The sequence below is a fragment of the Festucalex cinctus genome, unplaced genomic scaffold (genome assembly GCF_051991245.1).
Source record: "Festucalex cinctus isolate MCC-2025b unplaced genomic scaffold, RoL_Fcin_1.0 HiC_scaffold_102, whole genome shotgun sequence".
Classification (NCBI taxonomy): Eukaryota; Metazoa; Chordata; class Actinopteri; order Syngnathiformes; family Syngnathidae; genus Festucalex; species Festucalex cinctus.
The window spans coordinates 2,566-30,316 of NW_027520349.1; the positions used below are offsets into that span (position 1 = coordinate 2,566).

General features: G+C 45.8%; 1 protein-coding gene across 2 annotated transcripts; it reads left to right on the plus strand.

Annotated features, from left to right (window-relative positions):
• Nucleotides 1-22,807: 22,807 nt before the first annotated feature.
• Nucleotides 22,808-26,630, plus strand: LOC144011388 (uncharacterized). 2 transcript variants are annotated; one of them, XM_077511595.1, is made up of 8 exons: nucleotides 22,808-23,645; nucleotides 23,717-23,801; nucleotides 24,474-25,410; nucleotides 25,497-25,607; nucleotides 25,693-25,857; nucleotides 25,941-26,024; nucleotides 26,139-26,300; nucleotides 26,381-26,630. In XM_077511595.1, exons 4-8 carry the CDS (start codon nucleotides 25,497-25,499, stop codon nucleotides 26,594-26,596), a joined length of 738 nt encoding a protein of 245 aa, XP_077367721.1. In that variant the 5' UTR covers nucleotides 22,808-23,645; nucleotides 23,717-23,801; nucleotides 24,474-25,410; the 3' UTR covers nucleotides 26,597-26,630. The 2 variants fall into 2 exon arrangements, with proteins under 2 accessions (XP_077367721.1, XP_077367720.1); XM_077511594.1 differs by having other exon boundaries at nucleotides 22,808-23,801.
• The last annotated feature ends 1,121 nt before the right edge of the window (nucleotides 26,631-27,751 follow it).

Genomic DNA, 27,751 nt, shown 5'->3' on the forward strand with positions numbered 1-27,751 from the left:
ACGCTGAACACAACGGTCTTGGTCCCATCTCTCTACGACCTATCGTTCTCAAGTTATTTGAGGATGGCCCCGGGGCCATCATGGTAAAACCCCTGTAACCTAAGGAACCCTAAAACCTAAGGAACCCTAAAACAGCCTAAATCCTAAACCCAACCAAAACACAAACACAATCCCAAAAATGGATGAAGTGGATGGAAAACAAAAAAAATCAATCAAAGTCAATGGAGCAACATCGCCCCCTTGTGGTGAAATGCCGCAACTGCACCTTGGGAATGGCACAAACTTGGAAAAGACACCTATCCCACCTAATTAGACCACGCTGAACACAACGGTCTTGGTCCCATCTCTCTACGACCTATCGTTCTCAAGTTATTTGAGGATGGCCCCGGGGCCATCATGGTAAAACCCCTGTAACCTAAGGAACCCTAAAACCTAAGGAACCCTAAAACAGCCTAAATCCTAAACCCAACCAAAACACAAACACAATCCCAAAAATGGATGAAGTGGATGGAAAACAAAAAAAATCAATCAAAGTCAATGGAGCAACATCGCCCCCTTGTGGTGAAATGCCGCAACTGCACCTTGGGAATGGCACAAACTTGGAAAAGACACCTATCCCACCTAATTAGACCACGCTGAACACAACGGTCTTGGTCCCATCTCTCTACGACCTATCGTTCTCAAGTTATTTGAGGATGGCCCCGGGGCCATCATGGTAAAACCCCTGTAACCTAAGGAACCCTAAAACCTAAGGAACCCTAAAACAGCCTAAATCCTAAACCCAACCAAAACACAAACACAATCCCAAAAATGGATGAAGTGGATGGAAAACAAAAAAAATCAATCAAAGTCAATGGAGCAACATCGCCCCCTTGTGGTAAAATGCCGCAACTGCACCTTGGGAATGGCACAAACTTGGAAAAGACACCTATCCCACCTAATTAGACCACGCTGAACACAACGGTCTTGGTCCCATCTCTCTACGACCTATCGTTCTCAAGTTATTTGAGGATGGCCCCGGGGCCATCATGGTAAAACCCCTGTAACCTAAGGAACCCTAAAACCTAAGGAACCCTAAAACAGCCTAAATCCTAAACCCAACCAAAACACAAACACAATCCCAAAAATGGATGAAGTGGATGGAAAACAAAAAAAATCAATCAAAGTCAATGGAGCAACATCGCCCCCTTGTGGTGAAATGCCGCAACTGCACCTTGGGAATGGCACAAACTTGGAAAAGACACCTATCCCACCTAATTAGACCACGCTGAACACAACGGTCTTGGTCCCATCTCTCTACGACCTATCGTTCTCAAGTTATTTGAGGATGGCCCCGGGGCCATCATGGTAAAACCCCTGTAACCTAAGGAACCCTAAAACCTAAGGAACCCTAAAACAGCCTAAATCCTAAACCCAACCAAAACACAAACACAATCCCAAAAATGGATGAAGTGGATGGAAAACAAAAAAAATCAATCAAAGTCAATGGAGCAACATCGCCCCCTTGTGGTGAAATGCCGCAACTGCACCTTGGGAATGGCACAAACTTGGAAAAGACACCTATCCCACCTAATTAGACCACGCTGAACACAACGGTCTTGGTCCCATCTCTCTACGACCTATCGTTCTCAAGTTATTTGAGGATGGCCCCGGGGCCATCATGGTAAAACCCCTGTAACCTAAGGAACCCTAAAACCTAAGGAACCCTAAAACAGCCTAAATCCTAAACCCAACCAAAACACAAACACAATCCCAAAAATGGATGAAGTGGATGGAAAACAAAAAAAATCAATCAAAGTCAATGGAGCAACATCGCCCCCTTGTGGTGAAATGCCGCAACTGCACCTTGGGAATGGCACAAACTTGGAAAAGACACCTATCCCACCTAATTAGACCACGCTGAACACAACGGTCTTGGTCCCATCTCTCTACGACCTATCGTTCTCAAGTTATTTGAGGATGGCCCCGGGGCCATCATGGTAAAACCCCTGTAACCTAAGGAACCCTAAAACCTAAGGAACCCTAAAACAGCCTAAATCCTAAACCCAACCAAAACACAAACACAATCCCAAAAATGGATGAAGTGGATGGAAAACAAAAAAAATCAATCAAAGTCAATGGAGCAACATCGCCCCCTTGTGGTGAAATGCCGCAACTGCACCTTGGGAATGGCACAAACTTGGAAAAGACACCTATCCCACCTAATTAGACCACGCTGAACACAACGGTCTTGGTCCCATCTCTCTACGACCTATCGTTCTCAAGTTATTTGAGGATGGCCCCGGGGCCATCATGGTAAAACCCCTGTAACCTAAGGAACCCTAAAACCTAAGGAACCCTAAAACAGCCTAAATCCTAAACCCAACCAAAACACAAACACAATCCCAAAAATGGATGAAGTGGATGGAAAACAAAAAAAATCAATCAAAGTCAATGGAGCAACATCGCCCCCTTGTGGTGAAATGCCGCAACTGCACCTTGGGAATGGCACAAACTTGGAAAAGACACCTATCCCACCTAATTAGACCACGCTGAACACAACGGTCTTGGTCCCATCTCTCTACGACCTATCGTTCTCAAGTTATTTGAGGATGGCCCCGGGGCCATCATGGTAAAACCCCTGTAACCTAAGGAACCCTAAAACCTAAGGAACCCTAAAACAGCCTAAATCCTAAACCCAACCAAAACACAAACACAATCCCAAAAATGGATGAAGTGGATGGAAAACAAAAAAAATCAATCAAAGTCAATGGAGCAACATCGCCCCCTTGTGGTGAAATGCCGCAACTGCACCTTGGGAATGGCACAAACTTGGAAAAGACACCTATCCCACCTAATTAGACCACGCTGAACACAACGGTCTTGGTCCCATCTCTCTACGACCTATCGTTCTCAAGTTATTTGAGGATGGCCCCGGGGCCATCATGGTAAAACCCCTGTAACCTAAGGAACCCTAAAACCTAAGGAACCCTAAAACAGCCTAAATCCTAAACCCAACCAAAACACAAACACAATCCCAAAAATGGATGAAGTGGATGGAAAACAAAAAAAATCAATCAAAGTCAATGGAGCAACATCGCCCCCTTGTGGTGAAATGCCGCAACTGCACCTTGGGAATGGCACAAACTTGGAAAAGACACCTATCCCACCTAATTAGACCACGCTGAACACAACGGTCTTGGTCCCATCTCTCTACGACCTATCGTTCTCAAGTTATTTGAGGATGGCCCCGGGGCCATCATGGTAAAACCCCTGTAACCTAAGGAACCCTAAAACCTAAGGAACCCTAAAACAGCCTAAATCCTAAACCCAACCAAAACACAAACACAATCCCAAAAATGGATGAAGTGGATGGAAAACAAAAAAAATCAATCAAAGTCAATGGAGCAACATCGCCCCCTTGTGGTGAAATGCCGCAACTGCACCTTGGGAATGGCACAAACTTGGAAAAGACACCTATCCCACCTAATTAGACCACGCTGAACACAACGGTCTTGGTCCCATCTCTCTACGACCTATCGTTCTCAAGTTATTTGAGGATGGCCCCGGGGCCATCATGGTAAAACCCCTGTAACCTAAGGAACCCTAAAACCTAAGGAACCCTAAAACAGCCTAAATCCTAAACCCAACCAAAACACAAACACAATCCCAAAAATGGATGAAGTGGATGGAAAACAAAAAAAATCAATCAAAGTCAATGGAGCAACATCGCCCCCTTGTGGTGAAATGCCGCAACTGCACCTTGGGAATGGCACAAACTTGGAAAAGACACCTATCCCACCTAATTAGACCACGCTGAACACAACGGTCTTGGTCCCATCTCTCTACGACCTATCGTTCTCAAGTTATTTGAGGATGGCCCCGGGGCCATCATGGTAAAACCCCTGTAACCTAAGGAACCCTAAAACCTAAGGAACCCTAAAACAGCCTAAATCCTAAACCCAACCAAAACACAAACACAATCCCAAAAATGGATGAAGTGGATGGAAAACAAAAAAAATCAATCAAAGTCAATGGAGCAACATCGCCCCCTTGTGGTGAAATGCCGCAACTGCACCTTGGGAATGGCACAAACTTGGAAAAGACACCTATCCCACCTAATTAGACCACGCTGAACACAACGGTCTTGGTCCCATCTCTCTACGACCTATCGTTCTCAAGTTATTTGAGGATGGCCCCGGGGCCATCATGGTAAAACCCCTGTAACCTAAGGAACCCTAAAACCTAAGGAACCCTAAAACAGCCTAAATCCTAAACCCAACCAAAACACAAACACAATCCCAAAAATGGATGAAGTGGATGGAAAACAAAAAAAATCAATCAAAGTCAATGGAGCAACATCGCCCCCTTGTGGTGAAATGCCGCAACTGCACCTTGGGAATGGCACAAACTCGGAAAAGACACCTATCCCACCTAATTAGACCACGCTGAACACAACGGTCTTGGTCCCATCTCTCTACGACCTATCGTTCTCAAGTTATTTGAGGATGGCCCCGGGGCCATCATGGTAAAACCCCTGTAACCTAAGGAACCCTAAAACCTAAGGAACCCTAAAACAGCCTAAATCCTAAACCCAACCAAAACACAAACACAATCCCAAAAATGGATGAAGTGGATGGAAAACAAAAAAAATCAATCAAAGTCAATGGAGCAACATCGCCCCCTTGTGGTGAAATGCCGCAACTGCACCTTGGGAATGGCACAAACTTGGAAAAGACACCTATCCCACCTAATTAGACCACGCTGAACACAACGGTCTTGGTCCCATCTCTCTACGACCTATCGTTCTCAAGTTATTTGAGGATGGCCCCGGGGCCATCATGGTAAAACCCCTGTAACCTAAGGAACCCTAAAACCTAAGGAACCCTAAAACAGCCTAAATCCTAAACCCAACCAAAACACAAACACAATCCCAAAAATGGATGAAGTGGATGGAAAACAAAAAAAATCAATCAAAGTCAATGGAGCAACATCGCCCCCTTGTGGTGAAATGCCGCAACTGCACCTTGGGAATGGCACAAACTTGGAAAAGACACCTATCCCACCTAATTAGACCACGCTGAACACAACGGTCTTGGTCCCATCTCTCTACGACCTATCGTTCTCAAGTTATTTGAGGATGGCCCCGGGGCCATCATGGTAAAACCCCTGTAACCTAAGGAACCCTAAAACCTAAGGAACCCTAAAACAGCCTAAATCCTAAACCCAACCAAAACACAAACACAATCCCAAAAATGGATGAAGTGGATGGAAAACAAAAAAAATCAATCAAAGTCAATGGAGCAACATCGCCCCCTTGTGGTGAAATGCCGCAACTGCACCTTGGGAATGGCACAAACTTGGAAAAGACACCTATCCCACCTAATTAGACCACGCTGAACACAACGGTCTTGGTCCCATCTCTCTACGACCTATCGTTCTCAAGTTATTTGAGGATGGCCCCGGGGCCATCATGGTAAAACCCCTGTAACCTAAGGAACCCTAAAACCTAAGGAACCCTAAAACAGCCTAAATCCTAAACCCAACCAAAACACAAACACAATCCCAAAAATGGATGAAGTGGATGGAAAACAAAAAAAATCAATCAAAGTCAATGGAGCAACATCGCCCCCTTGTGGTGAAATGCCGCAACTGCACCTTGGGAATGGCACAAACTTGGAAAAGACACCTATCCCACCTAATTAGACCACGCTGAACACAACGGTCTTGGTCCCATCTCTCTACGACCTATCGTTCTCAAGTTATTTGAGGATGGCCCCGGGGCCATCATGGTAAAACCCCTGTAACCTAAGGAACCCTAAAACCTAAGGAACCCTAAAACAGCCTAAATCCTAAACCCAACCAAAACACAAACACAATCCCAAAAATGGATGAAGTGGATGGAAAACAAAAAAAATCAATCAAAGTCAATGGAGCAACATCGCCCCCTTGTGGTGAAATGCCGCAACTGCACCTTGGGAATGGCACAAACTTGGAAAAGACACCTATCCCACCTAATTAGACCACGCTGAACACAACGGTCTTGGTCCCATCTCTCTACGACCTATCGTTCTCAAGTTATTTGAGGATGGCCCCGGGGCCATCATGGTAAAACCCCTGTAACCTAACCCTAACCCTAACCCTAACCCTAACCCTAACCCTAACCCAAATTGGGAGGAGTGTTTGTGGCGCTGAGGACTCTGAGGCGCGGAAGGGCTCGAGTAATGGCAGGACCGTGCACTTCCTCCCTTATTGGGAGTTTCTTTCCTCTCACCTAACCAGCCTGTGCCGCCTTCTCGGCCCTAAACCCAACCCTCGGAGGACCTAGGTGACCCTTACCTATTAATGTGTATTAATGCCCTACTGTATGAAAACCCTAAACTCAACCAAATTACTGTGTGTCGAAAACCCGAATGGTCAATCTGCTAACCCTAATTGGATGTAACCCTTATTGCGGAGTATTGGAACCTAAATTAAGATGTAGCCCTAATTGTGATATACTTACCGTTGTACTTACCTGTGGGATGGGAGCCTATGCTACTTACCTGTACTTACCTCAAATCTGAAGACAGCCAACCCTGACCCAGATTGGATGGGTGGATGACTAACCTCAAACTAGAGTAGTCTTATGTAATAGGTGGCACGGTGTGTGCTCTGCGTAAAACCTGCGATAGGTGGCAAGACTCTACAACCTGCGTAAAACCTGCTAAATTATGGGATGGGAGTGTCAGTGCTTGTGCGAACTTTGGAGGAGATGGAAGTCTGGAAAAGAACATAGCCGGGGGAGTTGGATGGAAAACGGATGAAAGAGGAGAAGCAGATGGAGGAAAGGATAAGGGGGTGCCATAAGAGAAAATACAGAATTGAATACCACACCCAAAAGAAGAAAAGAAACCGCAGCCAAAAGATGGATGAAAGCCATGCAGAGCAGAAGTGAAACTCAGACAAGAGAAGAAGCCAAAGGAAAAGGAAAGAAAGAAAGCAAAGTAACAGCACATGCAAAGCTCAAAACGAAGAAGGAACCGTCCTGGGTATGACATTAAACTGCAACCAAAGAGAAAGCAAAATAACAACACATGCAAGACTCAAAAAGAAAAAGAAGAAGCCAAACAAGGTTCATGGGATGCCGAAAAGGACAGATGGGGTCCCGCCTGAAGAAGGACAAATACCTCCGAAACGTCGCGATCGGGCCCCATCTCAACAAAGCGCTCTGGGGTGGTAATTAATTTAGAATAACAAAGGCGAAACACATACATACAAAGCTCAGATACGAGAGAAAAAGAAAGGCCAAGCAAAGGAGACAGAAAAGACTAAGTTAAGTAGAAAGAAGCTCATGCAAGAGAAAGAACTTAAATTAAAGATAGAAGAAAGACCAAATTGGGAGGAGTGTTTGTGGCGCTGAGGACTCTGAGGCGCGGAAGGGCTCGAGTAATGGCAGGACCGTGCACTTCCTCCCTTATTGGGAGTTTCTTTCCTCTCACCTAACCAGCCTGTGCCGCCTTCTCGGCCCTAAACCCAACCCTCGGAGGACCTAGGTGACCCTTACCTATTAATGTGTATTAATGCCCTACTGTATGAAAACCCTAAACTCAACCAAATTACTGTGTGTCGAAAACCCGAATGGTCAATCTGCTAACCCTAATTGGATGTAACCCTTATTGCGGAGTATTGGAACCTAAATTAAGATGTAGCCCTAATTGTGATATACTTACCGTTGTACTTACCTGTGGGATGGGAGCCTATGCTACTTACCTGTACTTACCTCAAATCTGAAGACAGCCAACCCTGACCCAGATTGGATGGGTGGATGACTAACCTCAAACTAGAGTAGTCTTATGTAATAGGTGGCACGGTGTGTGCTCTGCGTAAAACCTGCGATAGGTGGCAAGACTCTACAACCTGCGTAAAACCTGCTAAATTATGGGATGGGAGTGTCAGTGCTTGTGCGAACTTTGGAGGAGATGGAAGTCTGGAAAAGAACATAGCCGGGGGAGTTGGATGGAAAACGGATGAAAGAGGAGAAGCAGATGGAGGAAAGGATAAGGGGGTGCCATAAGAGAAAATACAGAATTGAATACCACACCCAAAAGAAGAAAAGAAACCGCAGCCAAAAGATGGATGAAAGCCATGCAGAGCAGAAGTGAAACTCAGACAAGAGAAGAAGCCAAAGGAAAAGGAAAGAAAGAAAGCAAAGTAACAGCACATGCAAAGCTCAAAACGAAGAAGGAACCGTCCTGGGTATGACATTAAACTGCAACCAAAGAGAAAGCAAAATAACAACACATGCAAGACTCAAAAAGAAAAAGAAGAAGCCAAACAAGGTTCATGGGATGCCGAAAAGGACAGATGGGGTCCCGCCTGAAGAAGGACAAATACCTCCGAAACGTCGCGATCGGGCCCCATCTCAACAAAGCGCTCTGGGGTGGTAATTAATTTAGAATAACAAAGGCGAAACACATACATACAAAGCTCAGATACGAGAGAAAAAGAAAGGCCAAGCAAAGGAGACAGAAAAGACTAAGTTAAGTAGAAAGAAGCTCATGCAAGAGAAAGAACTTAAATTAAAGATAGAAGAAAGACCAAATTGGGAGGAGTGTTTGTGGCGCTGAGGACTCTGAGGCGCGGAAGGGCTCGAGTAATGGCAGGACCGTGCACTTCCTCCCTTATTGGGAGTTTCTTTCCTCTCACCTAACCAGCCTGTGCCGCCTTCTCGGCCCTAAACCCAACCCTCGGAGGACCTAGGTGACCCTTACCTATTAATGTGTATTAATGCCCTACTGTATGAAAACCCTAAACTCAACCAAATTACTGTGTGTCGAAAACCCGAATGGTCAATCTGCTAACCCTAATTGGATGTAACCCTTATTGCGGAGTATTGGAACCTAAATTAAGATGTAGCCCTAATTGTGATATACTTACCGTTGTACTTACCTGTGGGATGGGAGCCTATGCTACTTACCTGTACTTACCTCAAATCTGAAGACAGCCAACCCTGACCCAGATTGGATGGGTGGATGACTAACCTCAAACTAGAGTAGTCTTATGTAATAGGTGGCACGGTGTGTGCTCTGCGTAAAACCTGCGATAGGTGGCAAGACTCTACAACCTGCGTAAAACCTGCTAAATTATGGGATGGGAGTGTCAGTGCTTGTGCGAACTTTGGAGGAGATGGAAGTCTGGAAAAGAACATAGCCGGGGGAGTTGGATGGAAAACGGATGAAAGAGGAGAAGCAGATGGAGGAAAGGATAAGGGGGTGCCATAAGAGAAAATACAGAATTGAATACCACACCCAAAAGAAGAAAAGAAACCGCAGCCAAAAGATGGATGAAAGCCATGCAGAGCAGAAGTGAAACTCAGACAAGAGAAGAAGCCAAAGGAAAAGGAAAGAAAGAAAGCAAAGTAACAGCACATGCAAAGCTCAAAACGAAGAAGGAACCGTCCTGGGTATGACATTAAACTGCAACCAAAGAGAAAGCAAAATAACAACACATGCAAGACTCAAAAAGAAAAAGAAGAAGCCAAACAAGGTTCATGGGATGCCGAAAAGGACAGATGGGGTCCCGCCTGAAGAAGGACAAATACCTCCGAAACGTCGCGATCGGGCCCCATCTCAACAAAGCGCTCTGGGGTGGTAATTAATTTAGAATAACAAAGGCGAAACACATACATACAAAGCTCAGATACGAGAGAAAAAGAAAGGCCAAGCAAAGGAGACAGAAAAGACTAAGTTAAGTAGAAAGAAGCTCATGCAAGAGAAAGAACTTAAATTAAAGATAGAAGAAAGACCAAATTGGGAGGAGTGTTTGTGGCGCTGAGGACTCTGAGGCGCGGAAGGGCTCGAGTAATGGCAGGACCGTGCACTTCCTCCCTTATTGGGAGTTTCTTTCCTCTCACCTAACCAGCCTGTGCCGCCTTCTCGGCCCTAAACCCAACCCTCGGAGGACCTAGGTGACCCTTACCTATTAATGTGTATTAATGCCCTACTGTATGAAAACCCTAAACTCAACCAAATTACTGTGTGTCGAAAACCCGAATGGTCAATCTGCTAACCCTAATTGGATGTAACCCTTATTGCGGAGTATTGGAACCTAAATTAAGATGTAGCCCTAATTGTGATATACTTACCGTTGTACTTACCTGTGGGATGGGAGCCTATGCTACTTACCTGTACTTACCTCAAATCTGAAGACAGCCAACCCTGACCCAGATTGGATGGGTGGATGACTAACCTCAAACTAGAGTAGTCTTATGTAATAGGTGGCACGGTGTGTGCTCTGCGTAAAACCTGCGATAGGTGGCAAGACTCTACAACCTGCGTAAAACCTGCTAAATTATGGGATGGGAGTGTCAGTGCTTGTGCGAACTTTGGAGGAGATGGAAGTCTGGAAAAGAACATAGCCGGGGGAGTTGGATGGAAAACGGATGAAAGAGGAGAAGCAGATGGAGGAAAGGATAAGGGGGTGCCATAAGAGAAAATACAGAATTGAATACCACACCCAAAAGAAGAAAAGAAACCGCAGCCAAAAGATGGATGAAAGCCATGCAGAGCAGAAGTGAAACTCAGACAAGAGAAGAAGCCAAAGGAAAAGGAAAGAAAGAAAGCAAAGTAACAGCACATGCAAAGCTCAAAACGAAGAAGGAACCGTCCTGGGTATGACATTAAACTGCAACCAAAGAGAAAGCAAAATAACAACACATGCAAGACTCAAAAAGAAAAAGAAGAAGCCAAACAAGGTTCATGGGATGCCGAAAAGGACAGATGGGGTCCCGCCTGAAGAAGGACAAATACCTCCGAAACGTCGCGATCGGGCCCCATCTCAACAAAGCGCTCTGGGGTGGTAATTAATTTAGAATAACAAAGGCGAAACACATACATACAAAGCTCAGATACGAGAGAAAAAGAAAGGCCAAGCAAAGGAGACAGAAAAGACTAAGTTAAGTAGAAAGAAGCTCATGCAAGAGAAAGAACTTAAATTAAAGATAGAAGAAAGACCAAATTGGGAGGAGTGTTTGTGGCGCTGAGGACTCTGAGGCGCGGAAGGGCTCGAGTAATGGCAGGACCGTGCACTTCCTCCCTTATTGGGAGTTTCTTTCCTCTCACCTAACCAGCCTGTGCCGCCTTCTCGGCCCTAAACCCAACCCTCGGAGGACCTAGGTGACCCTTACCTATTAATGTGTATTAATGCCCTACTGTATGAAAACCCTAAACTCAACCAAATTACTGTGTGTCGAAAACCCGAATGGTCAATCTGCTAACCCTAATTGGATGTAACCCTTATTGCGGAGTATTGGAACCTAAATTAAGATGTAGCCCTAATTGTGATATACTTACCGTTGTACTTACCTGTGGGATGGGAGCCTATGCTACTTACCTGTACTTACCTCAAATCTGAAGACAGCCAACCCTGACCCAGATTGGATGGGTGGATGACTAACCTCAAACTAGAGTAGTCTTATGTAATAGGTGGCACGGTGTGTGCTCTGCGTAAAACCTGCGATAGGTGGCAAGACTCTACAACCTGCGTAAAACCTGCTAAATTATGGGATGGGAGTGTCAGTGCTTGTGCGAACTTTGGAGGAGATGGAAGTCTGGAAAAGAACATAGCCGGGGGAGTTGGATGGAAAACGGATGAAAGAGGAGAAGCAGATGGAGGAAAGGATAAGGGGGTGCCATAAGAGAAAATACAGAATTGAATACCACACCCAAAAGAAGAAAAGAAACCGCAGCCAAAAGATGGATGAAAGCCATGCAGAGCAGAAGTGAAACTCAGACAAGAGAAGAAGCCAAAGGAAAAGGAAAGAAAGAAAGCAAAGTAACAGCACATGCAAAGCTCAAAACGAAGAAGGAACCGTCCTGGGTATGACATTAAACTGCAACCAAAGAGAAAGCAAAATAACAACACATGCAAGACTCAAAAAGAAAAAGAAGAAGCCAAACAAGGTTCATGGGATGCCGAAAAGGACAGATGGGGTCCCGCCTGAAGAAGGACAAATACCTCCGAAACGTCGCGATCGGGCCCCATCTCAACAAAGCGCTCTGGGGTGGTAATTAATTTAGAATAACAAAGGCGAAACACATACATACAAAGCTCAGATACGAGAGAAAAAGAAAGGCCAAGCAAAGGAGACAGAAAAGACTAAGTTAAGTAGAAAGAAGCTCATGCAAGAGAAAGAACTTAAATTAAAGATAGAAGAAAGACCAAATTGGGAGGAGTGTTTGTGGCGCTGAGGACTCTGAGGCGCGGAAGGGCTCGAGTAATGGCAGGACCGTGCACTTCCTCCCTTATTGGGAGTTTCTTTCCTCTCACCTAACCAGCCTGTGCCGCCTTCTCGGCCCTAAACCCAACCCTCGGAGGACCTAGGTGACCCTTACCTATTAATGTGTATTAATGCCCTACTGTATGAAAACCCTAAACTCAACCAAATTACTGTGTGTCGAAAACCCGAATGGTCAATCTGCTAACCCTAATTGGATGTAACCCTTATTGCGGAGTATTGGAACCTAAATTAAGATGTAGCCCTAATTGTGATATACTTACCGTTGTACTTACCTGTGGGATGGGAGCCTATGCTACTTACCTGTACTTACCTCAAATCTGAAGACAGCCAACCCTGACCCAGATTGGATGGGTGGATGACTAACCTCAAACTAGAGTAGTCTTATGTAATAGGTGGCACGGTGTGTGCTCTGCGTAAAACCTGCGATAGGTGGCAAGACTCTACAACCTGCGTAAAACCTGCTAAATTATGGGATGGGAGTGTCAGTGCTTGTGCGAACTTTGGAGGAGATGGAAGTCTGGAAAAGAACATAGCCGGGGGAGTTGGATGGAAAACGGATGAAAGAGGAGAAGCAGATGGAGGAAAGGATAAGGGGGTGCCATAAGAGAAAATACAGAATTGAATACCACACCCAAAAGAAGAAAAGAAACCGCAGCCAAAAGATGGATGAAAGCCATGCAGAGCAGAAGTGAAACTCAGACAAGAGAAGAAGCCAAAGGAAAAGGAAAGAAAGAAAGCAAAGTAACAGCACATGCAAAGCTCAAAACGAAGAAGGAACCGTCCTGGGTATGACATTAAACTGCAACCAAAGAGAAAGCAAAATAACAACACATGCAAGACTCAAAAAGAAAAAGAAGAAGCCAAACAAGGTTCATGGGATGCCGAAAAGGACAGATGGGGTCCCGCCTGAAGAAGGACAAATACCTCCGAAACGTCGCGATCGGGCCCCATCTCAACAAAGCGCTCTGGGGTGGTAATTAATTTAGAATAACAAAGGCGAAACACATACATACAAAGCTCAGATACGAGAGAAAAAGAAAGGCCAAGCAAAGGAGACAGAAAAGACTAAGTTAAGTAGAAAGAAGCTCATGCAAGAGAAAGAACTTAAATTAAAGATAGAAGAAAGACCAAATTGGGAGGAGTGTTTGTGGCGCTGAGGACTCTGAGGCGCGGAAGGGCTCGAGTAATGGCAGGACCGTGCACTTCCTCCCTTATTGGGAGTTTCTTTCCTCTCACCTAACCAGCCTGTGCCGCCTTCTCGGCCCTAAACCCAACCCTCGGAGGACCTAGGTGACCCTTACCTATTAATGTGTATTAATGCCCTACTGTATGAAAACCCTAAACTCAACCAAATTACTGTGTGTCGAAAACCCGAATGGTCAATCTGCTAACCCTAATTGGATGTAACCCTTATTGCGGAGTATTGGAACCTAAATTAAGATGTAGCCCTAATTGTGATATACTTACCGTTGTACTTACCTGTGGGATGGGAGCCTATGCTACTTACCTGTACTTACCTCAAATCTGAAGACAGCCAACCCTGACCCAGATTGGATGGGTGGATGACTAACCTCAAACTAGAGTAGTCTTATGTAATAGGTGGCACGGTGTGTGCTCTGCGTAAAACCTGCGATAGGTGGCAAGACTCTACAACCTGCGTAAAACCTGCTAAATTATGGGATGGGAGTGTCAGTGCTTGTGCGAACTTTGGAGGAGATGGAAGTCTGGAAAAGAACATAGCCGGGGGAGTTGGATGGAAAACGGATGAAAGAGGAGAAGCAGATGGAGGAAAGGATAAGGGGGTGCCATAAGAGAAAATACAGAATTGAATACCACACCCAAAAGAAGAAAAGAAACCGCAGCCAAAAGATGGATGAAAGCCATGCAGAGCAGAAGTGAAACTCAGACAAGAGAAGAAGCCAAAGGAAAAGGAAAGAAAGAAAGCAAAGTAACAGCACATGCAAAGCTCAAAACGAAGAAGGAACCGTCCTGGGTATGACATTAAACTGCAACCAAAGAGAAAGCAAAATAACAACACATGCAAGACTCAAAAAGAAAAAGAAGAAGCCAAACAAGGTTCATGGGATGCCGAAAAGGACAGATGGGGTCCCGCCTGAAGAAGGACAAATACCTCCGAAACGTCGCGATCGGGCCCCATCTCAACAAAGCGCTCTGGGGTGGTAATTAATTTAGAATAACAAAGGCGAAACACATACATACAAAGCTCAGATACGAGAGAAAAAGAAAGGCCAAGCAAAGGAGACAGAAAAGACTAAGTTAAGTAGAAAGAAGCTCATGCAAGAGAAAGAACTTAAATTAAAGATAGAAGAAAGACCAAATTGGGAGGAGTGTTTGTGGCGCTGAGGACTCTGAGGCGCGGAAGGGCTCGAGTAATGGCAGGACCGTGCACTTCCTCCCTTATTGGGAGTTTCTTTCCTCTCACCTAACCAGCCTGTGCCGCCTTCTCGGCCCTAAACCCAACCCTCGGAGGACCTAGGTGACCCTTACCTATTAATGTGTATTAATGCCCTACTGTATGAAAACCCTAAACTCAACCAAATTACTGTGTGTCGAAAACCCGAATGGTCAATCTGCTAACCCTAATTGGATGTAACCCTTATTGCGGAGTATTGGAACCTAAATTAAGATGTAGCCCTAATTGTGATATACTTACCGTTGTACTTACCTGTGGGATGGGAGCCTATGCTACTTACCTGTACTTACCTCAAATCTGAAGACAGCCAACCCTGACCCAGATTGGATGGGTGGATGACTAACCTCAAACTAGAGTAGTCTTATGTAATAGGTGGCACGGTGTGTGCTCTGCGTAAAACCTGCGATAGGTGGCAAGACTCTACAACCTGCGTAAAACCTGCTAAATTATGGGATGGGAGTGTCAGTGCTTGTGCGAACTTTGGAGGAGATGGAAGTCTGGAAAAGAACATAGCCGGGGGAGTTGGATGGAAAACGGATGAAAGAGGAGAAGCAGATGGAGGAAAGGATAAGGGGGTGCCATAAGAGAAAATACAGAATTGAATACCACACCCAAAAGAAGAAAAGAAACCGCAGCCAAAAGATGGATGAAAGCCATGCAGAGCAGAAGTGAAACTCAGACAAGAGAAGAAGCCAAAGGAAAAGGAAAGAAAGAAAGCAAAGTAACAGCACATGCAAAGCTCAAAACGAAGAAGGAACCGTCCTGGGTATGACATTAAACTGCAACCAAAGAGAAAGCAAAATAACAACACATGCAAGACTCAAAAAGAAAAAGAAGAAGCCAAACAAGGTTCATGGGATGCCGAAAAGGACAGATGGGGTCCCGCCTGAAGAAGGACAAATACCTCCGAAACGTCGCGATCGGGCCCCATCTCAACAAAGCGCTCTGGGGTGGTAATTAATTTAGAATAACAAAGGCGAAACACATACATACAAAGCTCAGATACGAGAGAAAAAGAAAGGCCAAGCAAAGGAGACAGAAAAGACTAAGTTAAGTAGAAAGAAGCTCATGCAAGAGAAAGAACTTAAATTAAAGATAGAAGAAAGACCAAATTGGGAGGAGTGTTTGTGGCGCTGAGGACTCTGAGGCGCGGAAGGGCTCGAGTAATGGCAGGACCGTGCACTTCCTCCCTTATTGGGAGTTTCTTTCCTCTCACCTAACCAGCCTGTGCCGCCTTCTCGGCCCTAAACCCAACCCTCGGAGGACCTAGGTGACCCTTACCTATTAATGTGTATTAATGCCCTACTGTATGAAAACCCTAAACTCAACCAAATTACTGTGTGTCGAAAACCCGAATGGTCAATCTGCTAACCCTAATTGGATGTAACCCTTATTGCGGAGTATTGGAACCTAAATTAAGATGTAGCCCTAATTGTGATATACTTACCGTTGTACTTACCTGTGGGATGGGAGCCTATGCTACTTACCTGTACTTACCTCAAATCTGAAGACAGCCAACCCTGACCCAGATTGGATGGGTGGATGACTAACCTCAAACTAGAGTAGTCTTATGTAATAGGTGGCACGGTGTGTGCTCTGCGTAAAACCTGCGATAGGTGGCAAGACTCTACAACCTGCGTAAAACCTGCTAAATTATGGGATGGGAGTGTCAGTGCTTGTGCGAACTTTGGAGGAGATGGAAGTCTGGAAAAGAACATAGCCGGGGGAGTTGGATGGAAAACGGATGAAAGAGGAGAAGCAGATGGAGGAAAGGATAAGGGGGTGCCATAAGAGAAAATACAGAATTGAATACCACACCCAAAAGAAGAAAAGAAACCGCAGCCAAAAGATGGATGAAAGCCATGCAGAGCAGAAGTGAAACTCAGACAAGAGAAGAAGCCAAAGGAAAAGGAAAGAAAGAAAGCAAAGTAACAGCACATGCAAAGCTCAAAACGAAGAAGGAACCGTCCTGGGTATGACATTAAACTGCAACCAAAGAGAAAGCAAAATAACAACACATGCAAGACTCAAAAAGAAAAAGAAGAAGCCAAACAAGGTTCATGGGATGCCGAAAAGGACAGATGGGGTCCCGCCTGAAGAAGGACAAATACCTCCGAAACGTCGCGATCGGGCCCCATCTCAACAAAGCGCTCTGGGGTGGTAATTAATTTAGAATAACAAAGGCGAAACACATACATACAAAGCTCAGATACGAGAGAAAAAGAAAGGCCAAGCAAAGGAGACAGAAAAGACTAAGTTAAGTAGAAAGAAGCTCATGCAAGAGAAAGAACTTAAATTAAAGATAGAAGAAAGACCAAATTGGGAGGAGTGTTTGTGGCGCTGAGGACTCTGAGGCGCGGAAGGGCTCGAGTAATGGCAGGACCGTGCACTTCCTCCCTTATTGGGAGTTTCTTTCCTCTCACCTAACCAGCCTGTGCCGCCTTCTCGGCCCTAAACCCAACCCTCGGAGGACCTAGGTGACCCTTACCTATTAATGTGTATTAATGCCCTACTGTATGAAAACCCTAAACTCAACCAAATTACTGTGTGTCGAAAACCCGAATGGTCAATCTGCTAACCCTAATTGGATGTAACCCTTATTGCGGAGTATTGGAACCTAAATTAAGATGTAGCCCTAATTGTGATATACTTACCGTTGTACTTACCTGTGGGATGGGAGCCTATGCTACTTACCTGTACTTACCTCAAATCTGAAGACAGCCAACCCTGACCCAGATTGGATGGGTGGATGACTAACCTCAAACTAGAGTAGTCTTATGTAATAGGTGGCACGGTGTGTGCTCTGCGTAAAACCTGCGATAGGTGGCAAGACTCTACAACCTGCGTAAAACCTGCTAAATTATGGGATGGGAGTGTCAGTGCTTGTGCGAACTTTGGAGGAGATGGAAGTCTGGAAAAGAACATAGCCGGGGGAGTTGGATGGAAAACGGATGAAAGAGGAGAAGCAGATGGAGGAAAGGATAAGGGGGTGCCATAAGAGAAAATACAGAATTGAATACCACACCCAAAAGAAGAAAAGAAACCGCAGCCAAAAGATGGATGAAAGCCATGCAGAGCAGAAGTGAAACTCAGACAAGAGAAGAAGCCAAAGGAAAAGGAAAGAAAGAAAGCAAAGTAACAGCACATGCAAAGCTCAAAACGAAGAAGGAACCGTCCTGGGTATGACATTAAACTGCAACCAAAGAGAAAGCAAAATAACAACACATGCAAGACTCAAAAAGAAAAAGAAGAAGCCAAACAAGGTTCATGGGATGCCGAAAAGGACAGATGGGGTCCCGCCTGAAGAAGGACAAATACCTCCGAAACGTCGCGATCGGGCCCCATCTCAACAAAGCGCTCTGGGGTGGTAATTAATTTAGAATAACAAAGGCGAAACACATACATACAAAGCTCAGATACGAGAGAAAAAGAAAGGCCAAGCAAAGGAGACAGAAAAGACTAAGTTAAGTAGAAAGAAGCTCATGCAAGAGAAAGAACTTAAATTAAAGATAGAAGAAAGACCAAATTGGGAGGAGTGTTTGTGGCGCTGAGGACTCTGAGGCGCGGAAGGGCTCGAGTAATGGCAGGACCGTGCACTTCCTCCCTTATTGGGAGTTTCTTTCCTCTCACCTAACCAGCCTGTGCCGCCTTCTCGGCCCTAAACCCAACCCTCGGAGGACCTAGGTGACCCTTACCTATTAATGTGTATTAATGCCCTACTGTATGAAAACCCTAAACTCAACCAAATTACTGTGTGTCGAAAACCCGAATGGTCAATCTGCTAACCCTAATTGGATGTAACCCTTATTGCGGAGTATTGGAACCTAAATTAAGATGTAGCCCTAATTGTGATATACTTACCGTTGTACTTACCTGTGGGATGGGAGCCTATGCTACTTACCTGTACTTACCTCAAATCTGAAGACAGCCAACCCTGACCCAGATTGGATGGGTGGATGACTAACCTCAAACTAGAGTAGTCTTATGTAATAGGTGGCACGGTGTGTGCTCTGCGTAAAACCTGCGATAGGTGGCAAGACTCTACAACCTGCGTAAAACCTGCTAAATTATGGGATGGGAGTGTCAGTGCTTGTGCGAACTTTGGAGGAGATGGAAGTCTGGAAAAGAACATAGCCGGGGGAGTTGGATGGAAAACGGATGAAAGAGGAGAAGCAGATGGAGGAAAGGATAAGGGGGTGCCATAAGAGAAAATACAGAATTGAATACCACACCCAAAAGAAGAAAAGAAACCGCAGCCAAAAGATGGATGAAAGCCATGCAGAGCAGAAGTGAAACTCAGACAAGAGAAGAAGCCAAAGGAAAAGGAAAGAAAGAAAGCAAAGTAACAGCACATGCAAAGCTCAAAACGAAGAAGGAACCGTCCTGGGTATGACATTAAACTGCAACCAAAGAGAAAGCAAAATAACAACACATGCAAGACTCAAAAAGAAAAAGAAGAAGCCAAACAAGGTTCATGGGATGCCGAAAAGGACAGATGGGGTCCCGCCTGAAGAAGGACAAATACCTCCGAAACGTCGCGATCGGGCCCCATCTCAACAAAGCGCTCTGGGGTGGTAATTAATTTAGAATAACAAAGGCGAAACACATACATACAAAGCTCAGATACGAGAGAAAAAGAAAGGCCAAGCAAAGGAGACAGAAAAGACTAAGTTAAGTAGAAAGAAGCTCATGCAAGAGAAAGAACTTAAATTAAAGATAGAAGAAAGACCAAATTGGGAGGAGTGTTTGTGGCGCTGAGGACTCTGAGGCGCGGAAGGGCTCGAGTAATGGCAGGACCGTGCACTTCCTCCCTTATTGGGAGTTTCTTTCCTCTCACCTAACCAGCCTGTGCCGCCTTCTCGGCCCTAAACCCAACCCTCGGAGGACCTAGGTGACCCTTACCTATTAATGTGTATTAATGCCCTACTGTATGAAAACCCTAAACTCAACCAAATTACTGTGTGTCGAAAACCCGAATGGTCAATCTGCTAACCCTAATTGGATGTAACCCTTATTGCGGAGTATTGGAACCTAAATTAAGATGTAGCCCTAATTGTGATATACTTACCGTTGTACTTACCTGTGGGATGGGAGCCTATGCTACTTACCTGTACTTACCTCAAATCTGAAGACAGCCAACCCTGACCCAGATTGGATGGGTGGATGACTAACCTCAAACTAGAGTAGTCTTATGTAATAGGTGGCACGGTGTGTGCTCTGCGTAAAACCTGCGATAGGTGGCAAGACTCTACAACCTGCGTAAAACCTGCTAAATTATGGGATGGGAGTGTCAGTGCTTGTGCGAACTTTGGAGGAGATGGAAGTCTGGAAAAGAACATAGCCGGGGGAGTTGGATGGAAAACGGATGAAAGAGGAGAAGCAGATGGAGGAAAGGATAAGGGGGTGCCATAAGAGAAAATACAGAATTGAATACCACACCCAAAAGAAGAAAAGAAACCGCAGCCAAAAGATGGATGAAAGCCATGCAGAGCAGAAGTGAAACTCAGACAAGAGAAGAAGCCAAAGGAAAAGGAAAGAAAGAAAGCAAAGTAACAGCACATGCAAAGCTCAAAACGAAGAAGGAACCGTCCTGGGTATGACATTAAACTGCAACCAAAGAGAAAGCAAAATAACAACACATGCAAGACTCAAAAAGAAAAAGAAGAAGCCAAACAAGGTTCATGGGATGCCGAAAAGGACAGATGGGGTCCCGCCTGAAGAAGGACAAATACCTCCGAAACGTCGCGATCGGGCCCCATCTCAACAAAGCGCTCTGGGGTGGTAATTAATTTAGAATAACAAAGGCGAAACACATACATACAAAGCTCAGATACGAGAGAAAAAGAAAGGCCAAGCAAAGGAGACAGAAAAGACTAAGTTAAGTAGAAAGAAGCTCATGCAAGAGAAAGAACTTAAATTAAAGATAGAAGAAAGACCAAATTGGGAGGAGTGTTTGTGGCGCTGAGGACTCTGAGGCGCGGAAGGGCTCGAGTAATGGCAGGACCGTGCACTTCCTCCCTTATTGGGAGTTTCTTTCCTCTCACCTAACCAGCCTGTGCCGCCTTCTCGGCCCTAAACCCAACCCTCGGAGGACCTAGGTGACCCTTACCTATTAATGTGTATTAATGCCCTACTGTATGAAAACCCTAAACTCAACCAAATTACTGTGTGTCGAAAACCCGAATGGTCAATCTGCTAACCCTAATTGGATGTAACCCTTATTGCGGAGTATTGGAACCTAAATTAAGATGTAGCCCTAATTGTGATATACTTACCGTTGTACTTACCTGTGGGATGGGAGCCTATGCTACTTACCTGTACTTACCTCAAATCTGAAGACAGCCAACCCTGACCCAGATTGGATGGGTGGATGACTAACCTCAAACTAGAGTAGTCTTATGTAATAGGTGGCACGGTGTGTGCTCTGCGTAAAACCTGCGATAGGTGGCAAGACTCTACAACCTGCGTAAAACCTGCTAAATTATGGGATGGGAGTGTCAGTGCTTGTGCGAACTTTGGAGGAGATGGAAGTCTGGAAAAGAACATAGCCGGGGGAGTTGGATGGAAAACGGATGAAAGAGGAGAAGCAGATGGAGGAAAGGATAAGGGGGTGCCATAAGAGAAAATACAGAATTGAATACCACACCCAAAAGAAGAAAAGAAACCGCAGCCAAAAGATGGATGAAAGCCATGCAGAGCAGAAGTGAAACTCAGACAAGAGAAGAAGCCAAAGGAAAAGGAAAGAAAGAAAGCAAAGTAACAGCACATGCAAAGCTCAAAACGAAGAAGGAACCGTCCTGGGTATGACATTAAACTGCAACCAAAGAGAAAGCAAAATAACAACACATGCAAGACTCAAAAAGAAAAAGAAGAAGCCAAACAAGGTTCATGGGATGCCGAAAAGGACAGATGGGGTCCCGCCTGAAGAAGGACAAATACCTCCGAAACGTCGCGATCGGGCCCCATCTCAACAAAGCGCTCTGGGGTGGTAATTAATTTAGAATAACAAAGGCGAAACACATACATACAAAGCTCAGATACGAGAGAAAAAGAAAGGCCAAGCAAAGGAGACAGAAAAGACTAAGTTAAGTAGAAAGAAGCTCATGCAAGAGAAAGAACTTAAATTAAAGATAGAAGAAAGACCAAATTGGGAGGAGTGTTTGTGGCGCTGAGGACTCTGAGGCGCGGAAGGGCTCGAGTAATGGCAGGACCGTGCACTTCCTCCCTTATTGGGAGTTTCTTTCCTCTCACCTAACCCTAACCCTAACCCTAACCCTAACCCTAACCCTTGTGTACATTTGAGCTGAATGTGTCGTATTCCATGAACTGTACATGTCGGATTCCAGGAATTGTACTGGTCGGGGTCCGGGAATCGTACTGGTTGAATACCAGGAATTGTACTGGTCGTATTCCATGAACTGTACATGTCGGATTCCAGGAATTGTACTGGTCGGGGTCCGGGAATTGTACTGGTCGAATACCAGGAATTGTACTGGTTGAATACCAGGAATTGTACTGGTCGTGTTCCGTGAACTGTACTGGTCGTATTCCGTGAACTGTACGCGTCGGATTCCGGGAACTGTACGCGTCGGATTCCGGGAACTGTACGGGTCGGATTCCATGAATCGTACGTGTCGGAGCCCGGGAATTGTACTGGTCGTATTCCATGAACTGTACGTGTCGGATTCCGGGAACTGTACGCGTCGGAATCCGGGAACTGTACGGGTCGGATTCCATGAATCGTACGTGTCGGAGCCCGGGAATTGTACTGGTCGTATTCCATGAACTGTACGTGTCGGATTCCAGGATTTGTACTGGTCGGGGTCCGGGAATCGTACTGGTTGAATACCAGGAATTGTACTGGTCGTGTTCCATGAACTGTACGCGTCGGATTCCAGGAACTGTACGGGTCGTATTCCAGGAACTCTACGGGTCAGATTCCATGAATCGTACGTGTCGGAGCCCGGGAATTGTACTGGTCGTATTCCATGAACTGTACGTGTCGGATTCCAGGAATTGTACTGGTCGGGGTCCGGGAATCGTACTGGTTGAATACCAGGAATTGTACTGGTCGTGTTCCATGAACTGTACGCGTCGGATTCCAGGAACTGTACGCGTCGGATTCCAGGAACTGTACGCGTCGGATTCCAGGAACTGTACGTGTCGGATTCCAGGAATTGTACTGGTCGGGGTTGAATACCAGGAATTGTACTGGTCGTGTTCCATGAACTGTACGGGTCGGATTCCATGAATCGTACGGGTCGTGTTCCATGAATTGTACTGTGTTGAAATTGTGGAATTATATGTAGGCAACCTGGAAATTGACGTGACCGTCTATTGGTCAACAGCTGATTGCAGTGATTGGTTTTTGGTCAGATATGGCCCTTCCCACTAGTAATTTTTGAGCCAATCGACGTTTGGTTTGCCCATGGTGAAATTGTGGAATTATATGTAGGCAACCTGGAAATTGACGGGACGTGTTCCATGAATTGTACTGCGTTGAAATTGTGGAATTATATGTAGGCAACCTGGAAATTGACGGGTTGTGTTCCATGAATTGTACTGCGTTGAAATTGTGGAATTATATGTAGGCAACCTGGAAATTGACGTGACCATCTATTGGTCAACAGCTGATTGCAGTGATTGTTTTTTGGTCAGATATGGCCCTTCCCACTGGTAATTTTTGAGCCAATAGACGTTTGGTTTGCCCATGGTGAAATTGTGGAATTATATGTATAAAACCTGGAAATTGACTTGGATGGGTTTTTTTTTTTTATGGCGGGCGTTACCGTTACACCCCCTTCGCAGTGATTGGTCAATGGCCAGTTGCAAGGCTGGGCTGAGTCTATAAAAGCAGTCGCTGTCAGTGCCGCCTTCAGAAGTCAAGCGAGCAAGCGCAAAAAAGGATGGGTCAATATCTGGAAAGTCCTCCTCCTGATTATGACCAGCAAGGTATGATATTTTTGAATGGCTTTCTTTGCATGTGCACTTGCAAAAAAAAAAATCATGGGGTCTCTGGACAGATGAGACAACTCCACGATGGATCCCGAGCATTGTGCTCACTACACTGGATCCCCAAATGAACATGGCAATGGAAACAAGTCAAGGGTAAGTTGGCGATGTCTACATCCAGGATGGCAACCTAAATTCCTTAAAGATGACGTGTAATTCCTTAAAGATGACATGCAATTCCTTAAAAATGACACGCAATTCCTTAAAAATGACACGCAATTCCTTAAAGATGACGTGTAAATTTCCTTAAAGATGACGTGCAATTCCTTAAAAATGGCGCGCAATTCCTTAAAAATGGCGCGCAATTCCTTAAAGGTGACATGTAATTCCTTAAAGATGACATGTAATTCCCGGAAAGATGCGTTCATATTTGTAAACACTACTCAGTGAATTGCGTTTAGTGTTTTTTTTTTTTTTTTTTCTATCTAGATTCACTTGGCCATGTTATGAGAGCGGATGGGCGCTTACAGAGCAAATGTGCCTCATCTCCATATTTATTATGTGCATCTTTGGAGTGATGTACCTCATCGTAATACTCATACTTTTCCACTACAAAATCGTAAAATAAAGTCTGTTTGTTGAAGAAAGCTTTTCTGAGTCACGCAGTTTTTGCTTTCACCACAAGGTGTCGCTTGACTGGCTAATTGTTAGCGTTTGTGTGTGGGGAGGAGGTGCCTTTGGCCAATCGGAAGGTGATTGGCTGCAGTACCGTGACATCACCAACACCGGACTATTTAAGCCTGCGTTTGTCCAACCCCCATTCATTAGCATCGAAGTGTGAGGGCAAGCACAAGAAAGCGCCGCTGCAGGTTCCAAGGATGAGTGAGGTGAGTTCCTGGAAATGTGCGTCGCCTTTGGGGAAAAGAGTCCGGTTTCAGGAATTCAAATCTCAAGCGAGTTCCCGCTCCAAGAATTCATCCACAACCAAGGTACAGTTCTAGAAAATCTACCGATAGCCGATAGCTTTTCCCTGGCCTCCGAGGCGGGCCCCTTGCGTGTTTGAGGCCCCGCGAAGCGTGGCGGCTGCTTCGTTGCCCCGTCCGTGCCCGGTTCCTGGAATTGGACCCCCAACCAAAGTCCAGTTCCTGGAATTGGACCCCCAACCAAAGTCCAGTTCCTGGAATTGGACCCCCAACCAAAGTCCAGTTCCTGGAATTGGACCCCCAACCAAAGTCCAGTTCCTGGAATTGGACCCCCAACCAAAGTCCAGTTCCCGGAACTGTGCGGAGCGGGACCCAAGCGTAGCTAGCCCCCGTGAGGCCCCGCGCAGCGGGGCCAGGACACCGGCCTCGCCTATGCCCGGTTCCTGGAATTGGACCCCCAAACCCAGTCCAGTTCCTGGAATTTGACCCCAAACCAAGGTCCAGTTCCAGGAATTCTACGGAGCACTCACTCCAGCCCCCAGTAAGTTCTGTGTCGCTATTGTGGAAGACATGACCCACACCCATGTATTATACATTGTTTTTTTATTGTTGTATAGGTGAACGTGAATTGCAATGAGGAGGAGCTCCCGGAAGAACCTTTCGAGCCTTTGACACAGGAGGTTTCTGTGCCATTAACACAGGCCTCCCCGCTGAGAACTACCAAAGATGTGAACAGGTCTGAGCAGAATGTGGGGGCTGGATGGCAACTTTCAAGGGAGCCCGGGGACCTCGTCTCTACTCCCCAGTCCAGGAAAAAAACTGTACACATTGGAGTAATTGAGGTGATATCCAGGAAGTCCCATGTCACTATTGTGGAAGTTTTCCTCCCATTGCCATGTCTTCCAAATTGGATTTTGTCGTTGTATAGATGTACCTGACTGAAAGCGAAGATGAGATGGACGTCATGGAACAAATCATCTTCCCCTTAACACAGGAAGCCTCCCTGCCCTTAACGCAGACGGTCTCCTCCCTGCACTTGGTGAGTAGAATTCCTGGAAGTGGTCCAATCAAATGCAACACTGCTTCATGCCACCAAAATATGACTGTTTCCTTTCTGGTGACAGACACAGACGGGCTCACCTGGGGGAAAGAAGAAGGAAAGGAAGAGTAAAGACGGCAGCAAAAAGTTGAACACATCTGACAAAACAGTGGGAGACGGACAGCAAGTTTCAAGGGAAGCTTCTCCCCAGTTGATGGAAATGGAGAATGTACACCTGAGGGAAGCTGAGGTGAAATCCAGGAAGTCCCATGTCTCCTGTTGTTAAAGTTGTGACCCATAGCTATGTCTTCTATTTTCCTTTTTGTACTATAGCCTGACTTCAGTGACTGGGAAGATGAGGAAAAGATTTTGGAACGTGCCTTGTTCGGAGAAAAACATGTCCAGCGCTTGAACTTTGTGAGTAGAATTCCTGGAAGTAATTCTGTCATTGTAATACACCGACATGTAATATTTCTTAACCCTAACCCTAACCTTAACCCTAACCCAAAATATAACATACTGTGTCCTTAGGATCTCAAGTCCCGCAAGAAGAAGAAGAAGATGAAGGAGAAGCTCAAGTTAAAGAAAAAGGACAAAGTCCATCCAAAAGGGAACGAAACACAGCAAAAGAGATCTCCCGAACCAAATTCAGTGCCAACAACCCTTCCAGAAAAAATCAGTCTTTATAATAATGTAAGTAGACTTGGGCTGCGGAGGGTGACTCTAATGTGGAAATCCTAAAATTAAACCTTTGTCATTTTTATGTCTTTCAGGGTCAACGAAGAAAACTCGCACTCACACCACAATTTTATTCCATGGTCAAAACTCTCTTCGAAAGAGAGATCCAGGAAAAGTTGGTCCTGAAAAAAAGGATACGGGAGATCGTGGCTGAACAACCAGCATTTCGACAGCTATGCCATGAGCTGGAACTATCTATTGAGAACATTAGAAACCAAATCCGAATGATGATCAAAAGATGTGAAAATTAAAGTCAATTTGGAATGTTGGAGTTCTGGTGGGTCTTCTTCCAGGTTTTTTACATTGTATGTTTTAAGACAATGCTGCATGCCTCTCACAATGTGTCAGGGTCGGTGGTTCCATTTTCCGCTTAAGTCCATTTCGAGGAATCCAAACCCAACCAAGGTCGAGTTCCAGGATTCTTACCGATCGGCGAAGCGGGCCCCAAACACGTCGAGAACACCGGCATGGTGAGTCCCGGGCTGGGTGGTTCCGTTCCTGGCCTGAGTCCATTTTCAGGAATTGAGCCCCAACCAGTTCCAGGTCCAGTTCCAGGAATCCAACCCCAACCAACCAAGATCCAGTTCCAGGATTCCGACCGATGGGCTAAACCTGAGAGCACCGGCCTGGTGGGTGGTTCCGATTCCGTCCCCCGCTTAAGTCCATTTCCAGGAATCCAACCCCCATCCAAGGTCCAATTCCAGGATTCCTACCGATCGGCTAACCTGCCCCGCGAAGTCCACTTCCAGGAATCCAACCCCAAACAAGGTCCAGTTCCAGGATTCCTACCGATCGGCTAACCTGACCCCCAAGCCCATTTCCAGGAATCCAACCCCAACCAACCGAGGTTCATTTCCAGGATTCCTACCGATCGGCTAACCTGCCCCGCTAGGTCGAATTCCAGGAATTCAACCTCAACCGAGGTCAACTTCCTGGAATCCTACCGATGGGCTAAACCTGACCCCCGAAGTCCATTTCCAGGAATGCTACCGATGGGCTAAACCTGCCCCGCGAAGCCGGGCCGAGAGCACCGGGCCCGGGGTGGGTGGTTCCGATTCCGTCCCCCGCTTAAGTCCATTTCCAGGAAAACAACCGTAAAAAAACCGAGGTTCATTTCCAGGATTCCTACCGATCGGTTAACCTGCCAGGTAGGTCGAATTCCAGGAATTCAACCTGGAGGACCGAGGTCAACTTCCATGAAAGCTACCGATGGGCTAAACCTGACCTCCGAAGTCGATTTCCAGGAATGCTACCGATGGGCTAAACCTGCCCCGCGAAGCCGGGCCGAGAGCACCGGCCCGGGGGGGTGGTTCGAAGTCGATTTCCAGGAATGCTACCGATGGGCTAAACCTGCCCCGCGAAGCCGGGCCGAGAGCACCGGCCCGGGGTGGGTGGTTCCGATTCCG